Raw genomic sequence first — 12,629 nt, 5'->3', positions numbered from 1 at the left:
CCACTGTCACAAATAGAGCCTGTCAGTAGTACTAGGAGATTCTGAGACTTGCCTAAATGCAAAGGAAAGTGTCCAATATTTCACTATGGGTTTAGGTTGGCATTACTAAAGTTTGCATTTGTGATAGGAAGGACTCCCTCATGAAGCACTACATATGCATTAATATAAAGGAAATGACAGTTGATGTAATGAGACCTGTGTTTAGGCCCTAGTTCTGCCACTTACTTGACATTCAAGTTTACCTGTTAGAGCCTCATTTATTTTGTATGGTCTTATTGACACATGTACTTTTTAACTCATAGAGTTGTTATGAATATTAATTAACATCTTTGAAAGAAAGAGTTAAATCATATTTATAAATATTAAATATCAAAGTATATGTCATATACACATACACTCAAAAGAGAATTTTCATTGAGTCCTTCTCTTCTACATCTAGAATAGCAAAAGAATGAAGAGCCAAAATCTGGGTCTAAAGGTGTTTTGTTATATTTCAACAGGAAATGAAGTATGTATTTGGTAAATTACCCTGTAGTATCAGTATTATTTACTGATGGCATGAGGTACACTAAGCACATAGCTCACATGGAATAACATCTGTGAGTGTCCAGAGATGAACACTGGAGGTACTGAATGAAAGTCACTGTGACTGAACCTGGATTTGGGAGTAAGAAGGAAGGAAATGGAAGAAAATAGTGCCTTTGAAGAGATGGGCAGTGTCATAGGGGATCTTTGGATTTTGGACTTTGCCCCAAAAGCAATGTGTGTCTTTGAAAATCCTCCAATTTCTGAGGATGAACTTGACTTAGGTTAAATGGAATGCAGTGAGTCAACTAGGGCTCTGTTTAACTTATAAAGGCCAGGTCACATGATGGCCTAACATGCAGTGAGGTGAGGTGGGTAAATGTGGATGTGCTAAAGGCAACTGGAAGGTGTAAATCACATTTGTGTTGTATAAAGTGGGCAAGAAAAATTAAGGATAATTTTTTATATTTACGCACAAGGGTGAGAGAAATTGAAGAGGTGATTTGGCTTGGACATACTGCATTTGAAACAATTACGTAAATGCAAGTGGCAATCTCTAGCAAAGACAAATATAGAGGTCACGTTCTCAAGAAGGATCTAGTGTAGAAATACGCTTGCATCATTTAAAATTTACCAAAACGGTTCTTATTCATTCAGCATGAAATATCCTAATCAGAGTTGTAAATGTGAACAGAGAAGATTAATATTTAAGCTATTCTGATCACAATTAGAATTATGGGAGGGCTTATTTTCACCTGAAGATGTTCTATGTAAACCACATAGGTATTCAAAAGCTCTACATGTTAAAACATGTGCATTTCTATAATGTGCCTCATTAGGTATCAGAAATTAAAAAAAATGACACTGCCTGGTAAAATGTAAGTGGAGTTACATTCTTTGAAAACCTAAATGTAATCATTTTTTAATGAAAAAAGGGGCTGCTTTTGTCAAAAGCTAAATCACCCCCAGAAGCCAAGCTTCAGTAGTTATAATCAACTATAAGAAAGCGCAGATGAATACTTCCCTAGGCATGAGAAACATTAGAATTTCAAATTTCTTATATGAAGATTAAAGCTATTCAGCATATTCACCATATAACAATGGCATCTAAAGAAAGGCAAGTAATTATAAAGAGCTGAAAACTTGGCCACGTCAAATCTTAATGTCAGAAAAGAACAAATGGCATTTATCTACACCAATCAATAACTCTGAAATCTACCTATTTATATTCCTCACTGAAGTGGTCCAAACTCTCTAATACTAAGGCTCATATATGCACAGGCCAATGTGCATATTGTTTTAACAGCAATTATGTGAAAAACAACATTTTCTTTTAAAATACAAAATAAACTTTGAAATGGTTTTTGCAATATGCCTTTCAAGCTGGGTTGCCATAGTAAAATGCCAAACTCTAAATAAAGTTTTAGGTGTTGGATAGTTTTTATTTAGACAAACATGCTTCCTCATTTCAAACCCCAAACTATACAACCTGTTTTATTTTCTCACTTACTTCATAACAGATTTATGTTAGAGTGCCATGTGTGTACTTTTTGCAAGGCATTGTACTAGCACTTTATGTATATTATTTCTCACATTTCCAGTGACTCTGAAATGGGTACTGTGGGTGATATGGAAGCACTCGTAAGTAATGAGTATTGGGTAAGAGTGTGGAATGCCTAGGCTCACCTTTGAGGAACCATTATCGTTAAGTAATGTTAGATGTTAAACTAAGTCTTTCCATGCTTCAATGTTCTTATCAGTATAAATAGGGGTAATAACAGCATAGCATCATTGGGATTTTGTGATTACTATATGAAATAAAATACATACCACATCTTATATTTGTTAAAACGGTAAACAATAAAACCATATGCTTTCCTCATAAGTCCTCAAAATACATATTATTATCAGTAGTAGTAGTATTCATTGTTATTTCAATTTCACATGAAAGAAAGTGAGATTGAGGGAGGACAGGGTCAAACAAGTTGCTTAAGTGACAGAGATCTTGACCTCATCCAAAGCTCCCCCTCAGCCATGCCCCAGGCCAAGTCCTTTCTGTGCATTTGAGTTTGGATTTTTGAATAAATAATTTTCAATAATCAAAGGAAACAAGGAGGGTTATGTCAAAGAAACAGTAATTTCTGGTGATAAAGGAAAAACAAAAATCATCTGCAACTTGATCATTAAAAAAGCACATAACATCTGAGCCAATGTAAAAGTCACTTTGGTAGTATCAGGAATGTACTTTTGAATAGAATCATAAACTCTTTCTGGGGTCTCTACCATCCAAACAATAGTATAAGTAGAATTGTACATAGGAGGCACCTATAAGAATACGAGTTGTGGGTGTGTGTGGAACTAATAAAAATGTGGTACATCTTCTACTAGAAAGAATTTGATGGTATTTTCTTTTTTAAAGAGATAATACAAAAGACATGTATTTCATTTTATATGTAGTATTTCTTCTCACATTCTAATGGATCATTTTGCATACCCTTCTCTCCCCCTGTTGGTTAAGTGTTGCCATTTTCTTGATTTTTATTACAGTTGACATTCATTATTATTTGATGTTAGTTTTAGTTATAAAAAATAATAAAATAGAAGCAGGCTCATTGATACAGAGAACAAACAGCATTGCCAGATGGCAGGGGGTTTGGAGGGTTGGGTAAAAAAAAGGAAGGGATTAAGAAGTACAAATTGATAGTTACAGAATGGTAATGAGGATAGGCCATAGAGTCAATAATATTCTAATAACTATGTAGAGTACTAGGTGTGTATTAAAATTATTGGGGGATCCCTACTTAAATTGTTGACATTTTCAGGAATTTGTTTCAGCAAAGTTAAGTAAAATATGTGTCCCTGCATCGTTTAGCTATATGACCATGTCAGAACAAGTGAAAATGTACCTCGTAAAGGTAGAAATGTCTATTTAATTATCTTGTTCTCCCATGGTAATTGAGGTCACAGCTACTCTGGTTAGGAAGTTGACGGGGGAAGGAAAGCGTGCATCCTGGTGTCAGCAAAAGCATCACTTTTCAGTAACTGGCCCTAAAGTCCCCATCCAAAATACTAATCATGTTTTACATTTTACTGTGTTAAGAACTCCCTAACCTTGCTACCGACAACAACACTTCACATATCCCACACACCAACCAAAATAAATGATTCAGTATTTTCTTTGCATGCCATGATTTTATGTCTTTTAATTTTTTTCTCTTTCCATATCCTGTTCTCTTATTCCCACTTAATCTAAGTCCAATATGTCTTTACAAACCTTGTTCTAAGGTCATATTCCATAGGAAATTGTAATTAACTCTCTAACTGAATTAGCATCTGACACCTCATGAAAATTTTAACTCTGTCTCTTTTGTGGCTTACATTCATATAAATATACATTTATTGGTATTTATGTCATTTATCATTTCATCTTTGTAACCTCTTCAGCTTTGCATATCCAATGCTTAAGGAACCCAACTATCTTAAAATTGTTACTCTAGTTTTAGAAATGTAATGTCTTAGAAAAGCACTAGTCTTCATGTTTCCTGTCAACCCCCAGCAGAGAACAAAGGGGAATAAATGGGGGTGAAGAAGCTGACTGAGGGCAAAGACATGGGGTTGATGTGAGTTTATTCTAACAGGGACACACAGCAGGAAAGAAACCTTGCTGTGTGAAGATCCTGTCTGAACTCATGGAATAATGTTTGCTTTGATTGTCAAGGGATTTGGGAGCAAGGGATTGTCAAGGGATGTGTTTTGGTCTGTGACATAAAATTTAGTGTTGATTTTCTTTTTAGTTTTCTTCATAGTAATTTTATTCCCCAATATGATAAAAGACAAGTATAAAGAATCACGCTATTTGTGTTTTTATTTTTTCTTGTGTAATACTTACAGCATTTGAAATGATGTTTTAATTTACCTTAGGGTTGCTTTAAGCTGCACTTTCTAAATGATCAACTTCAGGAGTGAAGATATCTTGTTGGTTTTATTGCTGAATCCTTTGTTTTTAAATTAATGTTATTTAATTCATTAATAAATGAATTTATAAGCTTTGCTTATAAGGCCTAAAAATATTTCTTAGTAGTGATAGTGTTTATTGTTAATCAAATTTTACACAGAAGAAACTAAGACTTAGTTTTGAAATTATTCCTCCATTTCAAAATTAGTATTGGCATACAGAAGCTGTTCAATATAAACCTATTGATAAAATGGATTTGGGGTGGAGTTTAAACTAATGGCAGAATGGTATGCTCAGAAATATTATCTTCACTGATACAGAGCTATATAAAATATATTCTGATTCTGTGTGACTTCAAAATTTTTAACCTAGTCTTAAATGTATAGTAAGTGGTCAATGCAGCCTTGTGAATAAATGTAGAATAAATTAATAGAAAGTTACCATTGGATGAACAGTTTATTCAGGCTTTCAAAAAGCAATGATATTAAGGTAACTAAACTGATTAATGACTAGGTAATTATGTTCAGTGTCAATAGCTGTGAAAATTTATTGTTCACATGAATTCATTATTTGCAGATAATGATGAAGTTTACCTACCTAATAGGCTGTCATCATTGCAGGTGCCATTAATCAAATATTTCCCTTCTGGGCACACACAGGTGGCCCCAGCAGGATTCAGCAAACAGAGGAATTCACATGCTAAATTCAAACATGGATTGGGTACTGATTGAAACAAAACAAAAGAAAACAAAGAAATGCACAAGTATAAACATAGCATGTTTCAAAAACATGAACCTTAATAAGGTGAAATAATGAATTAGCAACCCTGAAAAGAAATCACATCAATTTTCTGCTGGTCATTCCTCATTTTAATGTTTCTGTTCACTTTAATAATGGAAGAGGTCTCAGTTTGAAACTACATGCCAGATGATTAGTCGAAAGCAGCAAAACTTTAGATAGAATTGTAGAAAGTTTTGGAGGGGGCTAGAGGTTGTTTTAATTTCTTTCCAAAACTTGGATAAATATCAGTTGTTACCTTTCCAGATCATTGCATCAAATATATTAAATCTCATTTTATTTGCCATAAAGGCTAATTATAAATAAATCTTAAACAGTTTCTTGAAGGATGAAGTCATACGTAAAGACAGATTACTAGAATTTCAACTGCATTTTAGTTTGATTGTCAATATTTTTAGTATTTGTGTTTAGAATATATCTTTTAAGATAATAACATCAATTATTTACCAATTCCCTTCTAGGAGGGAAAGTAACAATATAAGACATAAACAATCAGAGAAAAAAAATGACCTTTGAAACAGTCTACCTCAGATACTTTTAAGGATGAAATATTAATAATATAATTGCTACTTGGTTATCAGTTAGAAAAGTCAAAATTACTAATGATGAATAATTTCCTTACTTATCTACAAACTCACAAGGGTTTATTAAGAATTTCAGAAAACAGAATAATGCATTTTAAGAAATAACAATATCAATCATAATCCCAACAAAACAGCTAAATTCTGAAATTTTCATGTTTGTTATGACAAAAAAGAAAACATATTATTTATATCTTGATTTTGGTAATTTAAAGTCTGGTTAAAATTAAAATTAAAGTTACTTAAGTTACTGGGACTAAGGCATTGAAATAGTTAAGACAGTTTAAAAAAAGCTTTTTTTTTTTGAGAGTCATAAGGAAGAAAAGTTACCTATGTAGACAATTATGTAAAATATTATACTTACAGTCTTGTTGTTTATAGCGATGAGATATTAAAACACCTTTTGTTTTATCAACATCTAAAGCTAGGTATTCTACTGAACCATGACCAAATTTTTGTACTCGAAATACACCATTTTTAGGTCCTGCTCCATATATGTAATCTTCAAACACATCAATCCTATGTGGATGTAACAAGCCTAGAATTTGTAAAAGGTGGGGTTATAAAAGTTGCAATGTAAATACTCAGACTTAGGAAAACTAAGTTTATCCAAAATCCTACAGAAAATCTTATTACTACTTTTAGAAAAAAAAACTTTCAGAATTAAAATATATTTAATATTTCAGATGAAGGTATTAGAATTAATTTCTCTGTCTTAGAAATAATTGAGATATTAAATAATGTCACTCAGAATCTTAAAAAAACACATCACTTTAATCATCTTCACCACCACAAATCATTTGCCGGAGGCTTATTACATGCAGGATAATTTTCTGTGCTTTACAATTTGCTGTCAAAAGAAAAACCTATAGGCTAACCCTATCTTTTGCACAAAAACAGGCACTTCATAGAGTTCTCAAATTGTGTTCTGGATCAAATCAATGATCAAAGTAGATTACTTGAATAACAAACAAATTTATCAAGTAATCCTAAGTTAATTTTAAAGACTAAAATTCAAAAATATATTGGTTTTTATTATTGCCTGTTTTAGAAATGGGATGAAAACAAATAAACTTGTAAATGGTTTATTTGACTGGTTTGAATAAAAATAATGGGGGATATCATTTTTCCCATTAAAAATGACTTATTTTAAGAGATTTTGCAAAAAAAATCAATCAAACTTTTGATACTACACTATAAAGCAAGTAAAATGACAATATTTATACAGGGCGTGACAAATGCAGGTTTACAGTTGTTCATATAGAAAACAATACGATAATTAATAAATAATAGAATAAACTGTTTTATGTACTTATGACTACAAATGTACTTTTTAACCCCATCCTGTATTTTACCTAATACCTAGAAGTTGTAGAACATAAAATGTGTTTTAAACATATATTTATCTTCAGGGTTATTTGAAATAGTAACATATACACTTAAGCTGAAACAGGATAACTTTCTTGTAATCAATTACAGAAATGAGTAATTTTTTTTCTAACTATGGTCACCATACCAAAAAAAACACACACTTTATGCAAAGGTACAATGAAAGTTAAATTGCATTATTTTTCTTTTAACATCTCTGCTTTGGTTAAAAAAAAGCAAAACTGTGTTCCTAAAATATATAATGTAAATATAAAACTTCAAATGGCATATTCTGAGCAAAATTTGTGGTAAATAAAGGAAAGGGTTGTGGTAGGAAAAGGAGAGAAAAACAGAAGGGAAAGAAACCAGATTCACAGAAAGACATGTAATTTCCAGGCAAGGAAAGTGTGAGCCACAGAAGGGAGCCAGGAAGTGAGAGAAGGAACAAACAATAGGAGGCAGGCACAGAGGTGGGGATAACAAGGCAGGGGTTGAAATGGGAGGGAAGTGGGGAGGACTGGGAGGGTGGGCTGGGATGAGGATACATGGCAGAACAACAATTAAAATTTTAAAAAAAGAAAAAGAAAAGGTGCCACAAACTACCAGTGCAAGTAGATTCTGAGGTCACTGATGGTAGAGTTGTTGTTTTTACAAAGTTTTTCCCTTGTGTAGAAGTGTAACTATCAATTACCTACAATAATAGTATTTGTTACTATCATGCTTTAGTAGGTACAGTAACTTATTTCCTGCTAGTCATCACTGCAGTTTGAAATAAGAATTAGTTTTCACAGATGTTAATATTGACTACTTGAAGTGTCCTGCTCAGAATGGATATGTTCTGAATCTAAATAGCAAGGTACCATGTTTGTCTTAAAATCAAATAGTTCTCTGGCCTGTGTCTTCGTTATTCTAGTAGGAATGAATACAAAGAGCTACAAGTTCTCAGAAGAAATAATTTGAGAAAGTCTACAGTATAATATCTTCATACTTATGTTTACATACCCTTATTTAACTCTGTCAATAATAATTAAAGGAAAGAGCATAAACCCTTCACAGACCTTGTCTGCTGCTGACAGAGATCACTGAATTAGAGCCGTCGAATAGAACACTGCCAATGAGGGAGAGCTCGAGGTCTGCCCAGTATATCCGTTCACTAAAATGATCCACAGCCAGGCCTGCAAAATCAACACGTACAGACAAATGAAAATAAATTTGATGTTATTTGAAATGATGTTTTTTCTTCTTACTCTACAATTGTGATTGTTTTTCTTCAAACATCACAAAATTACATAATCTATATCACTGTACCATATAAATTAGAATAAAATAAAATAATTCTTATCTGAAATATAGGTGTATGGATTACATAGAATTTATTTACTAAGGTGTAGCAAAAATCCTAGTTCGCGTTAGAAAAGCTACCCTAAGTATTCTATTCCATACTTAACTGGTACTTTAGTTATGGCTATTTTCTAAAAGACTTTTCCATGATATTTTAGTTTTTATCTTTGGAGAATACACACAATTGACTCATCATTTAAATAACTTACACGACCTTTAAAATAATTCAGTAAAATTACTGGTATTTTGAATTTCTTCATGAGCGTATCAAAAGTTTAAGGGCTTAATTGTGAGGTATCTTCACCCATTTGGAGCTGGCCTGTGTTGACAGGAGACAGCTGTGTGCACGCTGAAGTTTAAACAGACAGGAGCTTTATGCTTACAGTGAAGAAAAATGAATGGTCAATTCATTATGTTCTAATCGTACTTAAACTTTTCTCTCTGATTTTTTTCTTTAATCATTACTTTGCTCTCAGATGATTTGTCTTCATTTTTATCATCAGTATCTGTTACTGAATAACAATGGGCTAAAATATTATGTGGTAAAATTTTTTTTTCTATTTTTTTAACTTTAATATTTTAGATTTTATTTTACAATGTGATTGGAGTCTGGAACATATCTTTTTGCAAAAATATTATCGACACATAGAATATCTTAAAGTTCCTTCAACATAGAAAAGTAAGATCTATGATACATGGATTCTGTAACAAATCTTTGCTGCTGCAGATATTTAATTTTTGTGACATAGTCTTTAGTTATGAGGTAGTACACACTTTGACAGCACAATACATGTAAAATACCTTTAGCATATGAATGTTAAAGAGCTTTTCCAATCAGAACATTCAGTAACTAATTGAGGTACACCTCAATGGCAAGGAAACTAAATAAAAAGTATTTTTGAATTAGTGCCAATAGCATGCTTGTGTAGATGGGCCGACATTTAACAATAAAAATAAATAAAAAATAATGATGAACATCATTTGGGAACAATCCTTCATTTAAGTAAGTAGATCTAGCCACAATATAATCAAACTAAATACAATTATTGCTTTTCAAGCATAATGTAAGAATGTTGTATACCCAATCAGCCTCTAGAAATAATTTCATAATTAAAACAAGTGGTCCATGTTTTACTAGCTTCTGCTTGATAATTCATTTGCTCTTTGGAATCATATTGGGAGTTGTATTTTTGATTTTTCACATATAATTCTGAGAAACACAAACTATAAAAAGATCCAATGTCCTGCCACCGACATTATATTTCAAAGTAATTGTCTAAGAAGGAATAAAAATAATTTTCTTTCTCTTCTACCTATGTAACACAATGAAGTAGGAGGTTAAAAATAGTCTGTCCAACAAATTGGTCTTTATATTTAAAAATACAAAATTTTATAAGTGTAAAAAATATTAACAATGGTATGTCATCCAACTTATTAACCAATGTCATCTCTTCAGATTCATTAACAGTAAAAAGTTCTCAAAAGTGTCATATTTTGTATTATTAGCCTAGGTTTGTCTAAAACATACCCATCTTTATCAGCTCTGGTTACATACTATATTATTGAATGGAATTACATCTAGATAAAAATTATATAATGAAGCTTTAAATTGGGTGGGATATATATTTCAAAAATCCTACAAGTCAAGGATTTTAAATTTTCCCTAAGCCCTTTAATTATAAGATATAATTTTTTAAATTCAGAAGTTAATAAAGGAACTAAATGACTTTCTCATTATAGAGATGAAAGTCAAGTTTATATGAAAAAACTAGTCTGTTTTTGTCTTTAAAATATCATATCCTTTTTTGTCTAAAGAGCCAATAATAAGTGGGGAAAATCAATTTGAATGAAAATCATTCTTATCTAAACTGAGTATGATAGCCATTTAGAACCAAGTCAGTATAAGTACAGAAAATTTTAAATAAAATATCATACCCATTCTAATAAAGCAAAATTTAATCATAATTTGAAGGATTTGTAGAAGATAGACACTGGGGCTCACTAAGTTTTGGGAAGGCACATTAGAGACCCTAATCATGTAGGGATTTACATCCCATCTCCCATAGTACAATGAATACTGTAACATTTTAGGAATTTCTGAATTTCACTTTTGTTGAACTCTAAAATTTTTCAAGGTTCTCTTCCCCCTAGCTCCCATATTCCTACTAAGGTCTTAAAAATGGAAAAAAAACCCAAAATATTATGAGACATTACTATAGTACCAATGAAATATTTAACAAAGAAGAGTTCAACTGAGCAATATATTAAAATTATTGTGTTTTCAAAATTAAAGAAAAAATATACATTTGTATTAGAGAAAAGCCAAGATTTGTAAGGTAGTAATAACAAGAAATTTTGCACTATTACCATATTCTTGATTTAAGAGGTGATAAGAGAATTCTGAAAACCTAAAGATACTTATGACTATAACAAAGTTATTTTCAAAAACAATTTAAATGTATTTTTAAGAAAGGTTGCTTATTTAGTGTCTTAGATTCCAAACTACATTAAAATTATTTTCCATATGTTTATCCATATGTGTATATGCATGCAACATACACACATATGCATATACATACATATACATATTTATTTATGAATGTTAGTAAAATAAATCTATTAAAGAATTGCAAAATAGTTCTTAAGTTTTCATCCATTTTATTTACTTAGAGTCCTTTGTTGGCCAAAAACAAAAAAGTTGAGTGAATCAGATCATTTAAGAATGGTCCAAAGGCGAGTGTATAATTCTTTATTCCCTCAAAAGCTGCCACAATTTGGGAGGAGCTAAAGGCAACATAAATAAGCTTCTAGAAATCAAACAATATGGTACTTAAATCAAAATTATGTAATTCTTCACACCTCGTATGGGAGGGAAAACTGAAAAATGTCCTTATTGGACACAATATTCATTAACAGCATTTAAAAACTTGTATTTATAATGTACCTCCCTGGCAATACATTCAGTCAAGTACTAGTCATGGAGCATAGAATGAAGCAGTTCACCTTCCTATTCTCCTGGAGCATACTACTCAATCACTTCACAGCTGATGAAAACAGAAGATGGATTATGCTTCTTGTCTTTACCATAAAGCATAATTTAAAAATTGTGTCATCTACTAGAAGAGGCCTTACAACAATATCATGGGTTAGAGTGTTAAAAATTGTAGATATTCATCTCTATATTTATTCAACACATAATTATTTTTAAGCATGCTAATTATAGGTAAAGTAAATATTATCAAAGTGATTTACACATGAAAAAATTAATGCTCAAAAGTTTATGCAGGTTGCTTAATTTTAACTCCCATATAAATGGAAGGCTGCGCTCTTTCTTCTACTCCATATTTCTTCTATGTAAGGTTCAAAGAAGAATACCTTCTTTTTGAACTCTTTCTTCAGCTGTGATGCCAATGATTCCTGTTGCTTTGGTTCCTATTGCTTGGACACCTTTGCAAACCTCACTTTTGAATTTTACTCTTCTAAATGTAAGCATCCCACAAAATTCTATCCTAAGAAGCCTGTTTGTTTTCCCCTCTCTCGTCCATCCTAACAGTTCCGACAACTTTAAATATCAGCTATTTGTTGCTAATTCTCCAAACTACATTTTTACTTCTGCTATGATCTCCAGAACTAAAATGGTCAGTCGTCTGTGAGATATCTACACCTGATTGACTCAGCTTGGGTTGCATCCGCACCTGCAACATTTGCCTGTGGCTGAGTGACATCACACAATCTGTGCTCAAGAGCTACTTTTTCAAAGTAGTTCTACTGTAATGACTTAAAAATGTTATACTGCAAACTAACCCCCATTGTAATTTAGTGTAATGTAAACTGTATGAGAAAATGGAGTGTGTCGTGTTCATCATTAAATTACCCATAGTGCTGAGCAGAATAATTAGCACATGGAAGATGTTTAATACATACACCTTCATTTAGCCCACTGTAGGAGATGCTGTGGTGCTCAGCCCAAACTTCCTTTACTAGTCAGGGTACCAAACTCCCAGTGCTGCTGCAGCAGTGAAGGACTCACACTTGCCTGCCTTCTGCAGGTATTTGTGCCC

General features: G+C 32.1%; 1 protein-coding gene across 1 annotated transcript in view; it reads right to left on the bottom strand.

Annotated features, from left to right (window-relative positions):
- The window catches only part of LRP1B (LDL receptor related protein 1B), a 1,762,610-nt gene that overhangs the window by 78,728 nt on the left and 1,671,253 nt on the right, over positions 1 to 12,629 (bottom strand). Inside the window, exons 81-83 of the mRNA XM_053655128.1 lie at positions 8,286 to 8,402; positions 6,224 to 6,397; positions 5,078 to 5,203 (exon numbers count right to left, since the gene is read on the bottom strand). Of these exons, the coding sequence (XP_053511103.1) occupies positions 5,078 to 5,203; positions 6,224 to 6,397; positions 8,286 to 8,402 (417 nt within the window). The remainder of the gene's footprint in view (positions 1 to 5,077; positions 5,204 to 6,223; positions 6,398 to 8,285; positions 8,403 to 12,629) is intronic.

This window comes from Artibeus jamaicensis, unplaced genomic scaffold (genome assembly GCF_021234435.1).
Source record: "Artibeus jamaicensis isolate MK-2021 breed Jamaican fruit bat unplaced genomic scaffold, CSHL_Jam_final contig_935, whole genome shotgun sequence".
Classification (NCBI taxonomy): Eukaryota; Metazoa; Chordata; class Mammalia; order Chiroptera; family Phyllostomidae; genus Artibeus; species Artibeus jamaicensis.
This window is presented reverse-complemented; position numbering and strand designations above follow the sequence as displayed.